The following is a 22,624-nucleotide window of genomic DNA, read 5'->3' on the forward strand; positions in this document are numbered from 1 at the left end:
ACTGTGGCCAACCGGGACATGCTCTGCCTGCATGTCCCTTATGCCCAGTACGCCCCGTGGTGAGTACTATTACCTATTCTCCTAATCACTTAAAACCACTCACCACTCTAGTAGAACTGAGATGTGGTGTATCTCCCATTACAGTTCACGCGCTCCTAGACTCTGGATCAGCCAGCAACTTCATCTCCGCTGACTTCTGCCATCAGTTGAACCTCAAGAAGAGCCCTAACCCTGTCCACTACCACATTCACTCCATCACTGGTAGTCCCCTAGGACGGGGGACAGTGCTTTACTTCGTGGGGCCAGTTCACATGAGGATCGGCTTCCTGCACTCTGAGAACATCCACTTTCTGGTTCTAGAGAGGTCCACATCGGAGATTATCCTTGGATGCCCCTGGCTTATGGAGCACTCTCCTACCATTTCCTGGGCCACTGGTGAGATTCTGAAGTAGGGAGGAGGCTGCTTCCACTGCTGTTTTCCCGACCTCCCGCTCCAGGTGCCCAAAACCCCTACCTTAGCTCTTCAGTCCACATCCATAGAGCACCCACACCAACAACTGTCCATTTCTCCCTCGGACTATCAAGATGTGTTCTGTCAGCGTAAGCCTTCCAAGCTTCCCCTGCATTGACCTTGGGACTGCTGCACTGACCTCCTTCCAGATGCCCCAGTGCCCAGAGATAAAATATACTCCCTGTCCCTACTGGAACACCGGGCCATGGAGGATTACATTCAAGAAGCTCTAAAGCAAGGCTACAGCCGCCCTTCCAAGTTCCCGGCAGCCTCAAGCTTCTTCTTCGTGGCCAAGAAGGATGGAGGACTCCATCCATGTATAGATTACCGTGCTCTTAACCAGGTCACCGTGAAATACTGGTACCCCCTTCCACTCGTTCCAGCCGCTCTCGAACAACTGAGAGGAGCCCGGATCTTCTCCAAGCTGGACCTCCGCAGCGCCTACAACTTGATCTGGATCCGCAAGGGAGACGAGTGGAAGACGGCTTTCGTCACCCTTACTGGCCATTACGAATACCTCGTTATGCCATACGGCCTGGTTAATGCACCATCGTTTTTTCAGGAGTATATGAATGAACTGTTCCGGGAGTACCTACATCGCTTTGTCATTGTCTACATCAATGACATTCTGGTGTACTCTCGGGATGAGACCGAGCACATTCTTCATGTCAGAACCGTCCTCCAGAAACTCCGGGAATACCACCTCTTCTTAAAGGCTGAGAAGTGCTCTTCCATTTGACTTCCACTAGCTTCCTAGGATGTCATCAGTCCCGAAGGCGTTAAAATGGAAGAGGGCAAGGTGGAAGCCATCACTGCCTGGATGGTCCCCACCATGGTGAAGGAATTGCAGTTCAACACTGGTTCCAAGAGAGTGAGAGAGTCTGGAACTCAGCCCACCAGAGACTGCAACAGGCCATCTGGCGCCATAAGCGGGCAGTGGACACCCGGAGGACGGAAGCACCCAAATACCAACCTGGACAGAAGGTGTGGCTCTCTACCAGAGACATCTGGTTACGCCTACCCTGCAAGAAACTCAGTCCCAAATACATCAGTCCGTTCATCATCTCACAGCTCATCAATCCTGTCACAGTAGAACTCCAGCTCCCTTCACACTACAAAATTCACCCTACTTTTCATGTTTCTTTACTCAAACTGTATCTCACCAGTCTCTCCCTCTCCCTCCACAGAGTCTGGCAATGCAGTGGATCCCCCTCTCCCTCCGGTGGTCGAGGACACCTCTGTCTACACGGTTAAGGAGATCCTGAGGTCCCGGCGTCGTGGTGGCTGTCTCAAGTACCTGGCTGGTCCGGAGGAAAGGTCGTGGATCCCTCGTCACAACATCTTGGACCCCAACCTCCTCACGGACTTCCACACCCATCACCCAGAATACCCTGCTCCGCGTGCTAGAGGCTGCCCGCCGCGACGCCGAAGACCGTGGAAGGGGGGATTCTGTCACAGGCACGCTGGACCCGACCCCTCACCAGCGCCCTCACTCTCCCAAGTATTGATTTAGATCACCTGCACCTCTTCAGTTAATTACCTCCACTCACCCATTTAAGAGCACTCTCTTCACTTCATCCCTGTGTGGTCTCATTTAGACACCGACTCCATATCACGCTGACATTTGTTAGCATTAGTGCTATAGCTTCCGCTATTTTGCATGTTGCGAAATAGCGATCGCTGCTCTTTCCAACTCTACTCTCCTCCATGCACGGCATCTCCCTCCAGCTCCGGCTCTCAGTCTCCTCAGATAAGCTGAGTATTCTCCACTCTACCTTTTTCCACCCGTTTTCAGTTATTAATAAACATACCACTTCCGGGGTTTAAATACTCCATTGCCTGTTCTTCTCTGGTGTTTTCTGACAGTAGTGAAGTAAAAGTAAATTTCTGTGATTAAAAATTAACTTGAGTAAGAGTATAAGTAAGGTTAGCTAAAAGTGCTCTGAAAAGTCTTTTTTTTTTTTTTAGAAACCTACTCAAGTAAATGAAGTATGTTATTACCCACCTCTGTTTAAATTTAGAAATTTGTTCCATCCAGTTAAGCTAACAAATTAGTCATTTATTTAAGCAGTAATAAAATAAATGCTTTTACCTTTCCACCAAGTCAATTTCTGTGCATGGCTTTCAGAGAACAGTGGATTAATTAACACAAGTTAAACAATTCCACCTAATCATAGAGTAATTTTACTAAAAGAGGAGGAGCCAAACAGCATTGTGGTGTTTCTAGTCTTCATCCCTCCATGAATTTCAGTTCACCCTTGTGTTCATGAGGAGTACCTCTGTGCTCCCAAACTAACACAATCTGATAGCATAACACTTCAGCTGCTCCTAGATTTCTGAGGTAGAAGTTGCAGCCATGTATACAGGAAGTCTTGCACAAGAAACCCCAGTAATCTGGACCCACCACATGGTAATGTCTGCCGATTAGAGACACTTATCACCATGACAACAATTCAAGCTATGCAGTGTGTGCTGCCTCTTTAAGAAAGGTGTTTGCTCTTTGACTGTTACAAATTGTTTGTAGGCCTGCTGTAGAGTGTTGTAATGAAGAATCCTCTGAGCATGTTGTTGTTTTTCTTGTACTTATTTACTTTTTTCTTCCACTGATCCCTGATCTGATCCCCTGATCGGGGGGGATGTCATTTACATACATTTAAGGATTATGGTGATACAAAATCCAGGAAATAATGAAGTTGATTACAGTGGTGGACCATCAGGGGCAGCAAGTCCTTCTCTGCTGACCTAAACAGCAGTGATCTGAATCACTGACTTGCATTTTAATATATTTAATATATTTTCCATGAATGTGTGTTAAATTATTCCCAATAGTCTATTCTCTACATTTCATAGCTTTTCTCTCGGTTGCACTGCTTCCAGTAGTGTATATTTATGATAAGATTATTTATCCAATCATATTTCAGACTGTGGATGACATCATGTGTCGCCCGGCCTTAAGGCCTGCAGAATCAATAGTGCTTAAAATAAGGGGCAATGAAACTGTTCCATTAACCAATCAGATTTCGAGTTGGCATCACTGGGGCCATCTAGCAGGCGTACGATTACGTCAGCAATTTCCTGTCCTTTGATTGGATAATTGGAGTAGTCGGAGGCAGTGACCCGCACAAACTAAATAAAATATATATATTTTAACTCACAGTGGCTGACAGAGGAGAAGAAATCGATTTGGTCGCAGACATCCTTACAAATACATTTTCAAGGCAGACTTTTCAAGAAAATCCTTTTGATTCTTCAAAATAGTTGGTAAGATTTAGGAATAAACATCTGTACTCCTTACTGCTGTAATAAAAAAGGATGGAACATTAATAATACAACAGATACACTACTGATCTCACAAACATAAATATATATATAAAAATATATAAAGAAGATTTTTCATTGTCCTCCATCTGTCCATTCAATCCCATCTTTCCATCTTTCCTAACTGTCCACCTCATCTGTCCTCTGATATGAAAACCACTGAGTTATGATCATATTGAGTCTAACATTAAACTAACATCCAGAGTCTGCTGGTCACACAGAGCTGAAGGAAAATGCGTGGTTTAAAGTCAACTCGTTTTCATGCTACACAGAATGTTTATTAACATATGATAATCCTGACCTGAGCTAATTTACTGAATCAACCATCTCACATCTCCTTTCATTCTTTTCACCCATGAGGACATTAAAGTCATCTGTTGCTGCTTCTGGTGTTTCAACGCTGACTGTCCTGCAACCGTGAAACCTGTTCATTACACCTGTTCATTACACCTGTTCATTACACCTGTTCATTACACCTGTTCATTATAACTGTTTATTACACCTGTTCATTATAACTGTTCATTATAACTGTTCATTACACCTGTTCATTACACCTGTTCATTACACCTGTTCATTACACCTGTTCATTATACCTGTTCATTACACCTGTTCATCACACCTGTTCATCACACCTGTTCATTACACCTGTTCATTATACCTGTTCATTATACCTGTTCATTACATCTGTTCATTACACCTGTTCATTATACCTGTTTATTACACCTGTTCATTACACCTGTTCATCACACCTGTTCATTACACCTGTTCATTATACCTGTTCATTATACCTGTTCATTACACCTGTTCATTATACCTGTTCATCACACCTGTTCATCACACCTGTTCATCACACCTGTTCATTACACCTGTTCATTACACCTGTTCATTACACCTGTTCATTATACCTGTTCATTACACCTGTTCATTACACCTGTTCATTATACCTGTTCATTACATCTGTTCATTACACCTGTTCATTATACCTGTTCATTACACCTGTTCATTACACCTGTTCATTATACCTGTTCATTACACCTGTTCATCACACCTGTTCATCACACCTGTTCATTATAACTGTTTATTACACCTGTTCATTATACCTGTTTATTACACCTGTTCATTACACCTGTTCATCACACCTGTTCATTATAACTGTTTATTACACCTGTTCATTATACCTGTTTATTACACCTGTTCATTACACCTGTTCATCACACCTGTTCATTATAACTGTTTATTACACCTGTTCATTATACCTGTTTATTACACCTGTTCATTACACCTGTTCATCACACCTGTTCATTATAACTGTTTATTACACCTGTTCATTATACCTGTTTATTACACCTGTTCATTACACCTGTTCATTACACCTGTTCATTATACCTGTTTATTACACCTGTTCATTACACCTGTTCATCACACCTGTTTATTACACCTGTTCATCACACCTGTTCATCACACCTGTTCATTATACCTGTTTATTACACCTGTTCATTACACCTGTTCATCACACCTGTTCATTACACCTGTTCATTATACCTGTTCATTATACCTGTTCATTATACCTGTTCATTACATCTGTTCATTACACCTGTTCATTATACCTGTTCATCACACCTGTTCATTACACCTGTTCATTATACCTGTTCATTATACCTGTTCATTACATCTGTTCATTACACCTGTTCATTATACCTGTTCATCACACCTGTTCATCACACCTGTTCATTACACCTGTTCATTATACCTGTTCATTATACCTGTTCATTACATCTGTTCATTACACCTGTTCATTATACCTGTTCATCACACCTGTTCATTACACCTGTTCATTATACCTGTTCATTACACCTGTTCATTATACCTGTTCATTATACCTGTTCATTACACCTGTTCATTACACCTGTTCATCACACCTGTTCATTACACCTGTTCATTATACCTGTTCATTATACCTGTTCATTATACCTGTTCATTATACCTGTTCATTACATCTGTTCATTACACCTGTTCATTATACCTGTTCATCACACCTGTTCATTACACCTGTTCATTATACCTGTTCATTACACCTGTTCATTATACCTGTTCATTATACCTGTTCATTACACCTGTTCATCACACCTGTTCATTACACCTGTTCATTATACCTGTTCATTATACCTGTTCATTATACCTGTTCATTACATCTGTTCATTACACCTGTTCATTATACCTGTTCATCACACCTGTTCATTACACCTGTTCATCACACCTGTTTATTACACCTGTTCATTATACCTGTTCATTACATCTGTTCATTACACCTGTTCATTACACCTGTTCATTATACCTGTTCATTACATCTGTTCATTACACCTGTTCATTATACCTGTTCATTATACCTGTCCATTACACCTGTCCATTACACCTGTTCATTATACCTGTTTATTACACCTGTTCATCACACCTGTTCATCACACCTGTTCATTACACCTGTTCATTATACCTGTTCATTATACCTGTCCATTACACCTGTTCATTACACCTGTTCATTATACCTGTTTATTACACCTGTTCATCACACCTGTTCATCACACCTGTTCATTACACCTGTTCATTATACCTGTTCATTATACCTGTTCATTACATCTGTTCATTACACCTGTTCATTATACCTGTTTATTACACCTGTTCATTATACCTGTTCATTATACCTGTTCATTACACCTGTTCATTATATCTGTTCATTACACCTGTTCATTATACCTGTTCATTACACCTGTTCATTATATCTGTTCATTACACCTGTTTATTACACCTGTTCATTACACCTGTTCATTATATCTGTTCATTACACCTGTTCATTATACCTGTTCATCACACCTGTTCATTATACCTGTTTATTACACCTGTTCATTACACCTGTTCATCACACCTGTTCATTACACCTGTTCATTATACCTGTTCATTATACCTGTTCATTACACCTGTTCATTATACCTGTTCATTATACCTGTTCATTATACCGTTCATTACACCTGTTCATTATACCTGTTTATTACACCTGTTCATTACACCTGTTCATCACACCTGTTCATTACACCTGTTCATTATACCTGTTCATTATACCTGTTCATTACACCTGTTCATTATACCTGTTCATCACACCTGTTCATCACACCTGTTCATTACACCTGTTCATTATACCTGTTCATTACATCTGTTCATTACACCTGTTCATTATACCTGTTTATTACACCTGTTCATTATACCTGTTCATTATACCTGTTTATTACACCTGTTCATTATACCTGTTCATTACACCTGTTTATTACACCTGTTCATCACACCTGTTCATTACACCTGTTCATTATACCTGTTCATTACATCTGTTCATTATACCTGTTCATTACACCTGTTCATCAGACCTGTTCATTATACCTGTTCATCACACCTGTTCATCACACCTGTTCATCACACCTGTTCATTATAACTGTTTATTACACCTGTTCATCACACCTGTTCATCACACCTGTTCATTATAACTGTTTATTACACCTGTTCATCACACCTGTTCATAACACCTGTTCATTATACCTGTTCATTACATCTGTTCATTACACCTGTTCATTACACCTGTTCATTATACCTGTCCATTACACCTGTTCATTATACCTGTTTATTACACCTGTTCATTATACCTGTTCATTACACCTGTTCATTACACCTGTTCATTACACCTGTTCATTATACCTGTTCATTACACCTGTTCATCACACCTGTTCATCACACCTGTTCATTACACCTGTACATTATACCTGTTCATTACACCTGTTCATTACACCTGTCTATTATACCTGTTCATTACACCTGTTCATTACACCTATTCATTATACCTGTCCATTACACCTGTTCATTATACCTGTTCATTACACCTGTTCATTATACCTGTTCATTATAACTGTTTATTACACCTGTTCATCACACCTGTTCATCACACCTGTTCATTATACCTGTTCATTACACCTGTTCATCACACCTGTTCATCACACCTGTTCATTATAACTGTTTATTACACCTGTTCATTACACCTGTTCATTACACCTGTTTATTACACCTGTTTATTATACCTGTTTATTACACCTGTTCATTATACCTGTTCATTATACCGTTCATCACACCTGTTCATTACACCTGTTCATTACACCTGTTCATTATACCTGTTCATTACACCTGTTCATTATACCTGTTCATTACACCTGTTCATTATACCTGTTCATTATACCGTTCATTACACCTGTTCATTATACCTGTTCATTACACCTGTTTATTACACCTGTTTATTATACCTGTTTATTACACCTGTTCATTATACCTGTTCATTACACCTGTTCATTACACCTGTTCATTACACCTGTTCATTATACCTGTTCATTACACCTGTTCATTACACCTGTTCATTACACCTGTTCATTATACCTGTTCATTACACCTGTTCATTATACCTGTTCATTACACCTGTTCATTACACCTGTTCATTATACCTGTTTATTACACCTGTTCATTACACCTGTTCATTACACCTGTTTATTACACCTGTTCATTACACCTGTTCATTACACCTGTTTATTACACCTGTTCATTACACCTGTTCATTATACCTGTTCATTACACCTGTTCATTACACCTTTCAGTGAGAGAGTTTTACAGTGTGCATGTTATGTTCCTGGACATAGACACGCGCATCCACACAGGTGTCCTGCTCGGTCCTGCTCCTCCGTGGCTGTTACCTAATTTTCCTTTCATGCACATGAAGGAAATTCTATTTTATTTAAGAACAGTTGTTTGAAATGTTATGCTCTTTAGAAAGTGACTGTCACTTCAATAAAAGATGTGATGCTTGATTTGGTTCATAATTGATTCTTGCACTCACTTGCGCCCTCTTTTGGTTATAGCAGACAATACAGTACTTTTTTCCTTAAACAATAAGAATTGCTAATATATAAGAAAGAAATTTAGAATTTAGCTTTTCAGCCATTTTGCCAGCCCCACAGACACATAGCTACTAGCTTAAATAAATCCACCAGTCCATGACCATGTTCAAATCAGAAGCTCAAACTCAGTAACTCCCTCCCATCCAAATTCCTCTAGATAAATGACAAGTCCTGCCCAGTATGAGGCTGAACTCCACAGCACCAGTGTCCAGAATGTGTTAGATGTGTTTCTACATGCTGAATTTGGAGATAAGGAAAAAAGCATTAATTCAGCAACAGGGCAGCTAACAAACATTTTCTCTACAGTGACCAGGAGAGCACTGAAAAGAATAAAAATACACAAATCCAAAAAAAAAGATGGCTAAAAATGTCTGGTTCCACAAAGAATGCCAAACTTCAAGAAAAGAACACAAGATCTAACACAAAACATAGAGACCAAATAAAACCAACTAATACGAAACACTTTCCATCAAAGTCTTAAAAACTACAAATCTTACTGCAGAGGAAAAGAGCTGAGCACATTACAGCAAAGCTCAACAAAATCGAGGAAGCAGTCAACTACAACACATGCTGTGAATAGCTTAGTTACCCCTAAAAAAGATCAGCATATTCCCCTTCATAACCCAAACATCTGGACTGAACATTTTGGAGACCTCTACACTGACCTCCAATCTCCACAAAAATGTATAACAGAGAAACACCAGTTAAACCCATCTGTCCAGCTCAGACAGGCCAAAATAAAACAAACAGAAGAAACAACATGAGATAAATACATTGACGATCGGCAAAACAAATCAAAGAAGTAAACAAATTGAATGTAAATGTAAATGAATCAGCTCCGTACATTATTAACATAAAAAATTCTCAAGAAAGAAAACTCCTGTCAAAGTACTGGCTGAGTGACCACAGTCTGGCTCACATATCGGAGCAGTTCCGATGAAATAAATAATAAGTTTTATAAATTTATTATCTTTACCTCCACATTGTTTTACTCATAAACATACACAACAACAACAACAAAAATTATTTACACAAAGATTTACACAAAGACAATTAAAATGCAGTTAAATACAGTTCTATACAAAAGTCTGTGCAAAAATTAATTATTGTTCACATTACAGTATTATTTGATGAACTTAAAATAGAGTAACTATGTAAATACACTATACTGCCAAAGGTATTGGGACACCCCTCCAGATCATTGAGTTCAGGTGTTGTTTTTCAGGGGTTGGGCTCCGCCCCTTAGTTCCAGTGAAAGGAACTCTTAATGCTTCAGCTTCATACCAAGACATTTTGGACAATTTCATGCTCTTTGTGGGAACAGTTTGGGGATGACCCCTTCCTGTTCCAACATGACTGTACACCAGTGACCAAAGCAAGGTCCATAAAGACATGGATGAGTGAGTTTGGTGTGGAGGAACTTGACTGGCCTGCACAGAGTCCTGACCTCAACCCCATAGAACACCTTTGGGATGAATTAGAGTGGAGACTGTGAGACAGACCTTCTCGTCCAACATCAGTGCCTGACCTCACAAATGCGCTTCTAGAGGAACGGTCAAAAATTCCCATAAACACACTCCTAAACCTTGTGGAAAGCCTTCCCAGAAGAGTTGAAGCTGTTATAGCTGTAAAGGGCGGGACAACTCCATATTACATTCATGTGCATGTGAAGGGAGACGTCCCAAAACATTTGGCCTGGCTCACAGTCTCCGCTCTAATTCATCCCAAAGGTGTTCCATCCAAAACCTTTGGAAATATAGTGTATATAAAACTGCCTTCAGCTACTGAAGCAGGAGACTGTCAGCTAACACAAAACTGAGTATCATGAAAATTGTTATTATGACAGGTGTGTGTGTGTGTGTGTGTCATTCTGCACTCCACCCAGACAGTTTAGAAGTGAAGCTTAGATCTGTCAGTAGCTGCTGTGAAGAGGTACACCTGCTGGTGCTCAGATTCATTACAACAAATTCTGGATTTTGGATGTGGTAGTTTGGTGGTTAAGGTGTTGGACTACTGATCAGAAGGTTGTGAGTTTAAGTCCCCACAAAAATTTAACAAACAGGAGTCTAGATTCACGAGGTGAGAGAACGTGGGCAGTGCCAAAGAAAAGAACATAAGAAAACTGAAGACTATCCTAGACTGTATTTTAGCAGCTAACCTATCTAATAGTAACAGCACTACCCAACTACACTGATCTAAGCTAACCCAAAAATACAGGGGGTGGCAACTGCCCTATAACCTAGGGTATCTAAACAGCTGGTATACCTATGTGGTGAAACGTAGGTGCACACACATTCTCAGTTCTCAAAACCACATGAGCTAGTAAAACACACAAGGATGACAAAGTTACCAGGGCTAGTAAGGTTTTCCCACATGGTAGCACAATTAGCAGAGTTATGAAAGCTAATAAACAATATGCTAACAGAGTTAAAGCCAGACTAGCCAGACAAAGAGTTAACAGGGATAATTAACAAAATTAGCAAATTAGCAAACACTAAGCAAGCAGGACGAACACATTTATTACACAACCATACCACAACGATAAATAGAGATACCATAACAAAGATAACAACCATTATCACCAAATGAGAACAAAAAGAAGCCACCTCAGGAAACAAAAACCAAAAAAAAAGGAGAAGAGACTGAGGCTTCTTGGAGAGTTGCTTATATACATCAGACTCCGCCTCCACTGGGCCGGTTCTTGCTCCTGATTTGTCCAAGTTGAGCCACCCCAGGCAATTGTGATTGGCAGGACTTCTACCTATAGCAGGACAGGAGTAGGAACCAGAAACAGCAGAGGAACAGAGAGAAGAACATGTGGGGGGGTGGGGAGAACCAAACCAGTAGCAACTCTGGCACATAACAGTCGCTCTGGATAAGGGCGTGTAAAAGATGTCAGAAATGTAACTGTGAAACAGGCAAAACAGGAACTGGAAGCTGGCAGCACACATGCCAACAAAGGAGCTGAAAGGAGTTTATATTTGAGTATTAGACTTTATACTGAAGCTGAGCTGTGAGACTTGATGTTAGCCCTGAAGCTGAGCTGTGAGAGGGCTGAGTAAGATCTGTACAAAACACAGCTAATCTTTATCAGGCATTATTTGTACACACTGAGGATTTTTATTTTTTAAATAGAACTTTAAGTAAAATTTGTATTTGCATGTCTAAAGTAAAGTCCTGTGTGTTTGAACTTCCTTTCGCTTTCATAATCTAGCAGTGCTAGGTGTGTTCAGAAGAACTCGAGTGTTAAGAGAGTCTAAGAGAGTTAGAGTCTCGTATTAAACTGTTCATCTTATTAACTGTTCAGTGATGGAGACTTAAAGGTAAACTGTTCATAGCAAAGACAGAGCTCAGTGCTTACGATGCTGGACCACTGATCAGGAGGCAATGACTCCCAGGATCACCAAGCTGCCACCGCCAGCCCCCTGAGCACGAACCCCTGAGCAAGGCCCCCTGAGCACGAACCCCTGAGCACGACCCCCTGAGCATGGCCCCCTGAGTATGACCCCATGAGCACGGCCCCCTGAGCACGGTCCACTGAGCACGGCCCCCTGAGCACGACCCCCTGAGCATGGCCCCCTGAGTATGACCCCATGAGCACGGCCCCCTGAGCACGTTCCCCCCGAGCACGGCCCCCCGAGCACGGCCCCCCGAGCACGGCCCCCCGAGCACGGCCCCCCGAGCACGTTCCCCCGAGCACGGCCCCCCGAGCACGGCCCCCCGAGCACGACCCACTGAGCACGGCCCCCTGGGCACGGCCCCCTGTGCACGGCCCCCTGTGCACGGCCCCCTGTGCACGGCCCACTGAGCACGGCCCCCTGAGCACGGCCCCCTGAGCACGGCCCCCTGAGCACGGCCCCCTGAGCACGGCCCTGCACCCCCAACCACTCAGATACACACAATAAGATAAATGTAAGCCACTGGGGATAAAGGACTCTGTTAAAGCACCATAACTGTAAAGAACAGCTGAAGTTGTGTGTGTGGTCCAGACCCGGTGAAGCCGTCGTGCTCCCCAGCAGTGGTGAGGGATTCTCAGGTGAACGAGTTCATGAAATTAATTTAATATTCCACCTTCTACCTTATCAGCATGACTGTATTACACCAGAGATTTCACTACAGCATGGAAGTACACTCAGATGTGCTCCATGAGTACCATGTACAACATAATCTTTATGAATGAACATGAGCTTCTTTTAGCCTAAAGCTCTGGATAGCAGAATAGGTTTAGATAGAAAAGTTGTGTTAGTGATGATTCAAGATTCAAGAAGCTTTTATTGTCATTTCCCCCACATATATCTGACGCAGTACATAGTGAAATGAGATCAACGTTTCTCCAGGACCTGGTGCTACATAAACATACAACATATAGTTTGGACACAAAAAACAACACAGAGCTAGGACAGAAGTTTGTCCAAGCCACATAAAGTGCAAAATGTGCAACTAGGTGCAAACAGAGCAAAGACAACACAGTGCAAAAAACAAAACAATACGTACAAAAAACAACACAGCAAAACAGGACACTTAGAACATGTGCAATTAAATGAAAAATGAAATGAAATAAAATGGTGTACAAAAAAACAGGTAACTTATATATGATTGAATGATGAAGGGGAGTGCCGGTCAGCTAGGGTTTGTTTTTAGCCTAGCATGGACACCTGCCCGTTTTCTGTGCTTCTGCTTCCTCGAGCACTGCTTGCGACATCCTCTCTCCTGGCCACCAGCATCAGGCGACACTGAGGACTGAAGGCTTGGTCTTCGCAGCAAACAGAGGTTGCAAAGTTTGCAGAGTACTTCATCATGCAGGTTAGTAGTTGCATGATTTCTGAGCTGTAGTATCATCTGGCAGTCGTATACATGAACACCACTGTCTTTGGTGTCCTTGCACCTTGAAATTCGGTCTAAAACAAAGAAATAGCACCATTTTGGTTCCGGAGTGGCCACTGCGTGCTACTGCCACACCGCCATCTTGGAAATTTCCTCCACATCATTAACATAAGAATGGTGTACCTAATAAAATGGCCAGAAATGTTATATACCCATACATAGCACAAGATACAAAAAAAAAAAGTGATGCAAAAAGAGGAAGCAGACAGAGACATTAGTATTTTCACTCGGGTTGGTTTTTATCTGGGATTCAGAGTGATGTGTTTGTGTAGTTCTGTTTGTGTAGCTGGGGAGATAAAATGAAAGGAAAGGCAAAGTAAAGAGAGAGGGGGGGCAGAGAGAGAGGGAGACAGATAGAGAGGGGGAGAGAGAGAGAGAGACAGAGGGAGGGAGAGAGAGAGAGAGAGAGAGAGAGAGAGAGATGAGCTAACAACAGACACTCGTGACAGATGACTCATGTCTGGTGGAGTGTCCAGGAGGGCAGTAAAGCTCACTCTTTAGATCACAGCAGTGAGAATCATCACACTGACACCAGTAAGAACACCTGAGTGACCGATCACCAACACACTGGAGGAAAATGACATGAAGCGGTCAGTGGTCATCTGATCAGTGTATAAGAGATGAAGAGCTACAGGACACAGCATTAAACACAGGCCTGTAAAGGAGACTTAACTAGAAATAAATTCAAATATAATTCACTCTAATGACATAAAGTAGAAAACAGACTGTATATAAAATGAATTAGAGTCTCTAAACATCTTTCACTATAAACATCTCACTGCAGTAAAATGATCAAAGTGACTTTAATAAAACATTTGTGTGTTTCCACTGAACTAAAACTCCTCCATCTGTCTGAGACGTAACACACATTACAACACACTCCAGGTTCAGACACACTGCAGAAACAGAGTAGACCTTTTTCCATTTATTTCCATATTTTTATTTCAGATTTAAAGTAAGAAGTCTAAAATCTGGATTCTGTGATGCTGACATGATATCAGAGTCCTTCTTCAGCTGCTGCATGAACTTACTCCACGAGGTTCTGGAGTTCAGGAGACCAGATTGCTCTGTGTAACCATGGATACGAACTCTGACCTGAACTGAAATAAAGCCAAGTTTATAAATGGTACAAGACTTTTTCAGGAATATCCCAAAGTAGCTCAAATCATCCGTACTGTTGTGTGTGTGTGTGTTCAGTTTAAGACACAAGAGATGAAAGATGTTTGATTGTCTCTCTCTCTCTCACTCTCTCTCTCTCGCTCTCTCTCTCACTCTCTCTCTCTCTCTCTCTCTCTCTGTCTCTCTCTCACTCTGCACATCTAGCTGGTCTGCAATATGAAACACAATCAATAATCTATACTTATATTAATTGTATATTACAGTCCTACTACTGATGATCTCATAAATCAGATTGTCCTAAGAGTATAGCCTGTATGGTAAGTTTTGTTTAGCTTAAACTTTACCTGAGGGTTCCTGCTCTGACTCCAACGCTGAACTCTAATTAATTTTTTTATTTACTAAAATAAAATCTTGACCCTCTAACACTTACACTCTCTATTCTACTTCTATGATTTCTTTTATTACTTATATTAAAAATCTTGACCCACTAACACTAGTACTCTCTTTTCTATCAACTTTTTATCCTTTTTATTTATTATTATAATAAAACCATGCTCCATGTACTGTGTTAGACTAAACGAGACTTGTCACAGCACTTGAATGTTGTTGCCTGTTTGTTGGTTTGATTTTATCTATTGTAATTTGTTTGGATGAAAGCGTCTGTCTGTCAAATGAAAACACCAAAGTATCGCGAGAGAGACTCTCCTGCATATTCAAGCTCACACTCTTGTCACTTACTTTACTTTGGCACTTTATTTTGGGCCTCATATGCCGATCGGTCTGCGCAGAGCCACTTCAAGTCGAAAACATCTATTACCTGCCTCTGGAAATGGCCAATTAGGCAGTGCGTCATGTGGTGGTCATTTACACTCTGCGATTTCCTGATTCGTAGATTGAGCGGTCCGTCAATTCACTACTAGCAGTGGCCAGAACAACTGTCAGGCCACCGGGAAATGTCCCAGTGCTCCCGATGGCCAGTCCACCCCTGCTAATATGGCCAATATTAGCCAAATATCCTTAACTTTTTGTGAGTAGTGTATATATTTAAACAAAAAAAGCTAATGTGTGTGTGTGTGTGTGTGTGTGTGTGTGTGTGTGTGGATCTTGCATCATAGTTCTGTTTGCATGTCTACACTCTGACACAACAGTCTCCTGCACCACATCAGGACACACCCAGTTCAGATCATATTTCTAGGAGGATTAAAAAGTTTTTAGCCATGAAATGACTGCTGTTAGAGACCGGACAAACAGAGGAGTGCAGAATGAAGTGGACAGAGGAGTGCAGTGGACAGGGGAGTGAAGTGGACAGAGGAGTGCAGTGGACAGGGGAGTGAAGTGGACAGAGGAGTGAAGTGGACAGAGGAGTGCAGTGGACAGGGGAGTGAAGTGGACAGAGGAGTGCAGTGGACAGGGGAGTGAAGTGGACAGAGGAGTGAAGTGGACAGAGGAGTGCAGTGGACAGGGGAGTGAAGTGGACAGAGGAGTGCAGTGGACAGGGGAGTGAAGTGGACAGAGGAGTGCAGTGGACAGGGGAGTGAAGTGGACAGAGGAGTGCAGTGGACAGGGGAGTGAAGTGGACAGAGGAGAGTTGTGGACAGAGGAGAGAAGTGGAGAAGGAATATGAGTTTCTAGTCCTAAAGGGAGGAGTTTTTACACACAGCTGAAAAACACAGTTATGTAATCACACACATCAGCTGATTACACACACACACACACACACACACACACTCAGACCTTCTTTCTGTTAACCACCATTTCACTACAACACTACAGTGAGTCTCTGTCTCTCTATCTGTCTCTCTGCCTCTCTCTCTCTCTCTCTCTCTCTCTCTCTCACTCTCTCTCACTCTCTCTCTCTCTCTCTCTTTCTGTCTCTATCGCTGATGTGATGATATTTAGTAAAATGTTAACAGGATCATAGCTGATTCTCTGTGTGGTGAACTTCACTGACTTTCACTTGTTATTGTTTGGAGCAGGAGGAAGCTCAGTGCCTCAGTATGGAGACAAATAGTTTAAACAGAATTCATGAGAGAAGCTCAGAGGCGACATGCAGAATAACAGGAAAAAGAAAACACTTCATAAACCGAGCAAGAGCTGGAGAAAGTGGAGGCGTGGCACAGCCGAGTGGAGACAAGCAGGAGGAGGCGGGACTCTGCACTGACCGGGAGCTCCGGCCTCTCAGTGTGGACGATTATCAGACGCTGCTGCAGTGCTTAAACATTAACCTTCCTGAAGGAGCGTTAAACCCTGAGGTCAGTCACCGCTCCACACACCCTGATGTCATCAAGAATTCAAAAGACATTATAGAAAAACTGAGAAGCTCTCAACTCACAGTAGTGGAGAAACCTCGGCTGTCGTGTGTGAAGGTCAAACACGCCTCTGACCTGAGAGACAGAGGAAAGATTACAGACTTCCTACAGATGTTATTTTTTAAAAAGCGTACCAAAGCCTCAGAGAGAACCTTGAAGGAGCGTTGGGAGATGAACACTCCTGCAAGAGGCTGCAGGTTCAGGATGAGGGACTCGTTTAAGGAGACGCCGGTCTTCACTCCTCAAAAGTCTGCCAGAGCCCCCGGAGCTCGGAGAGCATGGTTCGGGGATCCGGCAGACAACAAAAAGAATGAGATGGACTGCTTCAGATTCTTCCTCCAACAGAAAGGGCTGGAACTAGAAGAGGTCATCTACAACAGAGAATATAAAGTAGAGTCTGGGTTTATCTCTGGAAGGTTGGACTTTTTATTAGAGCTGAAACATTCAGCTGAAAGCAGCAAAGCATCTCAGAGTGAGAAAATCATCATCGAGTGTAAAGGTACAAGAGGTGACATGGTGGGAGACGTCTTCACTTCACGTGATGGAGAACATCAAGCAGAATTCAACAAACACCACAAGTATTACTGTCAAACCCAGGCTTATCTCTACCTCCTGAAAAAGGAAGTGAGCCCAGTTCCAGTCAGAGCTGTGTTGGTGGTGAAGGTCACTGCTGAAGAGACCAAGTTCTACTGCACTGAAGTGGAGGACGACATGGGGAACATGGAGGAACTGAACAGCTTCTGCCGAGAGGAAGCGCTGCCTCGCTTCCTGGCTGCTCTCAACCTCATCTTTCAGAAAGTGATGGAAAGAGAAGAAGAGAAGGAAAGAGAAGAAGAGAAGGAAACAGAGTCAGTGGGAGAGACAGAAAGAGACGGAACGATGGAAAGAATCAGCAGCAGTTAATCAGTCTGGAGATTAAAGCCGTGATGAGTCAGCGTGTGTGTGTGTGTGTTTGTGTGTGTGTGTGTGTGTTTGTGTGTGTGTGTGTGTGTGACATTGTGTCTAATCACCTGCTACATTCCTGAAAATCCAACACTGATCCTTTAAAATAATAATATATAACAAGCAAATTCACTATAACACAATTCTAACACACACACACACACACACAGTTGTGTACCGTGCACAATAACCTTATCCTGTTCATTTAGTATTTAATGGAGATTTCATGTCGTTTAGAACAGAGGTGTGAACATTCCTTTAGAAGATCTGGACTGAAACGTATTGAGAAACGGTTTGTGGTGAAGCTGATGGAAAAACACTGATTAGTCATCAGGTTAAAGTTTTAGGAAGCTGTGTTAGGACATGTATTAGTAACAGCCCCACTACACACTCACACACACACACACACACACATACACACACACACAGTCTGTGAGACTGGGACACAGGATCAGTATAAAAACTCTTCTGGAGGTGATGCAGTAAGAAAAACACAGAAATAAGACCTTTAAGCTTTTAAGAGTCAGATGAAGGGATTCAGGAAGTGGAAGAAGTTTCCAGAAGATCATGGAAGACGCTGTGAAGTGCTGAGGTTTTATAGAAGAACATTAATGTTTTAAATCTGAAGCAGCAGCTACTATAGGAAGTCAGTGAGGGAGCAGCAGTGGGGTGGAGCTGTGTGAGAACTTCAGGAGTTCCACACTGGATCATCTCTCAGAGCCGACCGGAGACGCTGGACTGAAGACAAGCCTCGGGTCACTTCTACACTTTCTTCCATTCCTTCATCTTGCTCTCAGTTTCCTGTTCCATCAGTTCATCTGTATGCCACTGGAGTCTATCCCACGCTTCAGCTTCCTACATTCAACACAGCAGTGAGTGATTCTGTCTCTCGTGACTCTCTCTCTCTCTCTCTCTCATGATTCTCTCTCTCTCTCTCTCTCTCTCATGATTCTCTCTCTCTCTCGTAATTCTCTCTCTCTCATAATTCCCTCTCTCGTGACTCTCTCTCTCTCTCTCATGATTCTCTCTCTCTCTCTCTCTCTCTCTCTCTCTCATGATTCTCTCTCTCTCTCGTAATTCTCTCTCTCTCATAATTCCCTCTCTCGTGATTCTCTCTCTCTCTCTCTCTCTCTCTCTCTCTCGTAATTCTCTCTCAGATTTCTCTTCTGATTCTCACAATCTCTCAAAATCCCTTAATGAGAATCCTTTACCTTTTAGACGACTCCTTCTGCACGGAGCCAGAGACAAATGAATAAAAATGTATTTTGATTCTCAGACTGCATTGACCTTTTTTAGGTGAAGGACACTGAAGATCGAACAGCAGAAGATCAGGAGAAGTTGGAGGTGCAGAAATGGCAGAAGAGACAGTGCCATCTAGTGGACATGAGAAGGAACTGGACACTCTCAGTGTTGATGACTTCAGGTATGTACTGCAGAGATTGAAAGTTAAACTGCCCAAAGAAGTTCTGACACCTGAGGCGGTCAATCGGTCCACACACCCAAACGTCATTGCAGATGCAACACTCATCAAACAAGATCTGGAAAACCACAGGCTCCGAATTGCTCCAATTCCTCAGCTGGCCTGTGGGAAAATCCAGCAGGCGTTGGAGCTGAAAGCAAATGAAGATTTTCTAGAAATCACAAAGAACATATTTTTTAGAGACTCAGAAGGGGACACCTTGAGGACACGATGGGACAAAAACACTCGGGATGGCTGCAGGTTCCGGATAAAAGACACCTACCAAGAGACCAGTAGATTAATGAATCCAGACGGTTCTAATGCAAGAGTATGGAATAATTCTAAAAACCAGATGGAGGCACAGAGCTGCTTCAACTTCTACCTGCAACAGATGGGGCTCGCTTCAGAAGATGTCAATTCAAAAAAAAACGGAAAGCTGGAATTTGGATTTCTGTCTGGAAAACCGAACTTCCTAGTGGAAATGAAATGCTCTCCTGAAGACGCCTCACCATTTGAGAAAGTCATCATTAAATGTAACAGTACAAGAAATAGTACGGCAGAAAATATATTCACTCGACCTAAAGAAGGTTCTCAGGCTGAGTTCAAGCCGTGTCATCAGTACTACCTTCACACTCAGGGCTTTCTGTTCATCCAGAAAGAGAAAGAGAAGCTGGAAGAGAATCCTCTTCCAGTCAGAGCCGTGATGGTGATGAAAGCTGGAGGAAATTTCTACTGGGGCGAGGTGAATGAAAACACGGAGAAGATCGAGGAACTCAACACCTGCTGCAAAGATGAAGCTCTGCCTCGATTCCTCGCTGTTCTCAATCTCATCTTTGAGAAAATCAACCAGATGTGAGCTGATGCAGTATGTCTGATATCACTTCATGACTTTCTAAAATCTCTCGTCTTTTCTTTTCTCTCAGAGTAACTGCATTTATCTGATTTTTTTTTTTTGCAAGAACCTTCTGTGGTTATTAGAGCCTCAGGAAGATGAAGCTTCTCTAAACCGCATGATCTTTTCCTTTTCTGTGATTCTATTATTAAATGCTGTATTTTTTTTATTTAAATGGAGAATAAAAATGTTGGAACAGCTGGAACTGGGTGATGGAATGTTTCCTGATCACTGACTAGTAAACTGTCATGTTATTTATGATTAGACAGACAGACAGACAGACAGATAGATAGATAGATAGATAGATAGATAGATAGATAGATAGATAGATAGATAGATAGATAGATAGATCGGGGAATACTTGTGTTACAGCAGCTGCGTCAGTTACAAGATACAACACACAAAACTATCTATCTATCTATCTATCTATCTATCTATCTATCTATCTATCTATCTATCTATCTATCTATCTATCTATCTATCTATATACACACACAAATATAAGACTAAGTAGAAAGAAGAGAAACCTTAACTATAGAACACAGTAAGTTACAGTACAGGTATCAGTGCAGATGTGAACACAGATGTGGATTTATTTACCTCAGTGTTTACATTACAGTCCAGTCCACATGTACACACTGACAGTAGATAATAAACATGAAGAAGGTTGTGAGTCTAGAGAAAAGAGCCAATAGTTGTAGAAGTGCAGTGTGAGAGTCTTATCACCTGTCACACACACACACACACACAAACACACACAGGTGAGCTACTGTACGATGTTATAATGAATGGTGTGAATGATCTTCTGTAGCTTTCTCTGTGAGACGAATCTGAAGGAGTCTTTAGGAGAATCAGCTCCTCTGACTCTGTAGAGGGTTTTGGAGAATCAGCTCCTCTGACTCTGTAGAGGGTTTTGGAGAATCAGCTCCTCTGACTCTGTAAAGAGTTTTGGAGAATCAGCTCCTCTGACTCTGTAGAGGGTTTTGGAGAATCAGCTCCTCTGACTCTGTAGAGGGTTTTGGAGAATCAGCTCCTCTGACTCTGTAGAGGGTTTTGGAGAATCAGCTCCTCTGACTCTGTAGTGGGTTAAAGAGCAGGTCAGACGGATTGTGAATTAGACACAATGTCATCACTAAAAATGACCAGCTACACCATCCAGGGAATGTTCTTGTCTACATTTGGAGAAAAGAGCACTAACCCTGACTTTGTAAATATTGTAAATAGATAAAAAATTATACTACTGGAGACATGGAGTGGATTAGATATTAAAAATTATACTCCTTTAAATCTTAGAGAATTATATATTCCATCCATAAAAAATATGCTATAACACAATTTAAAAAATAAAACAAACAAAATAAGAACTTGAAACGCTAGGAATTAAAAACAAACTTTTATTTTCTGTGCTTATTTTACTCAGACGTTTGTTCTTTCTAGGATGATAGTGTTTGTTCTTTCCAAAAATCACAAGTAGAGTTTTATGCAGATTAACCTACTGCCCTTCTCTAGCCAATCAATAAAGTGACGTCACTGACGCGCGACTCTGCCGGTTAGTGTTTGAACCTGTCTTGATCAAGAGAGATTTAATTAAAACACTTAAAGCTTCTTATATGTGTGTCTACTGTAGTATCGAGTCAAACCTCCTGTTATTATGATAAAGAGTATTGTAATGAACTGGACAAGTGTATCATTGTACAATCATTAGCATCAGAGTGTAGCGTTATTGTTACTGAAACAGTAGAGTAGTGCGCTAACAGTGCTAAGCTCATGTGTTCAGTTTCATCATGATGAAATGTAAACCTTTAAGAGATATAATTCACTTTGTGTTTACTCTGATCTCTGTATTAACCCAGACTCTTAACCAGGGTCCTGTATCACCTCGTCCACAGGCTCAGGTCAGTCAGGTACAGGGTCAGATACAGGCTCAGGTCAGTCAGGTACAGGGTCAGATACAGGCTCAGGTCAGTCAGGTACAGGGTCAGATACAGGCTCAGGTCAGTCAGGTACAGGGTCAGGTCAGTCAGGTACAGGGTCAGATACAGGCTCAGGTCAGTGAGATACAGGCTCGGGTCAGTCAGATACAGGCTCGGGTCAGTCAGATACAGGGTCAGATACAGAGTGAGGTCAGTCAGATACAGGGTCAGATACAGGGTCAGGTCAGTCAGATACAGGGTCAGATACAGGCTCAGGTCAGTCAGATACAGGCTCGGG

General features: G+C 42.0%; 1 protein-coding gene across 2 annotated transcripts; it reads left to right on the plus strand.

The window, feature by feature from the left end:
• Positions 1–16,299: 16,299 nt before the first annotated feature.
• LOC131359328 (uncharacterized) lies at positions 16,300–20,618 on the plus strand. Of its 2 annotated transcripts, none has more exons than XM_058399129.1 (3): positions 16,300–16,483; positions 16,788–18,934; positions 19,359–20,618. In XM_058399129.1, the coding sequence occupies exon 2, from the start codon at positions 16,809–16,811 to the stop codon at positions 18,021–18,023; it is 1,215 nt and encodes a 404-aa protein (XP_058255112.1). In that variant the 5' UTR covers positions 16,300–16,483; positions 16,788–16,808; the 3' UTR covers positions 18,024–18,934; positions 19,359–20,618. The 2 variants fall into 2 exon arrangements, with proteins under 2 accessions (XP_058255112.1, XP_058255104.1); XM_058399121.1 differs by having other exon boundaries at positions 16,427–16,583.
• Positions 20,619–22,624: the final 2,006 nt, after the last annotated feature.

The sequence above is a fragment of the Hemibagrus wyckioides genome, linkage group LG01 (genome assembly GCF_019097595.1).
Source record: "Hemibagrus wyckioides isolate EC202008001 linkage group LG01, SWU_Hwy_1.0, whole genome shotgun sequence".
NCBI classification, from domain to species: Eukaryota; Metazoa; Chordata; class Actinopteri; order Siluriformes; family Bagridae; genus Hemibagrus; species Hemibagrus wyckioides.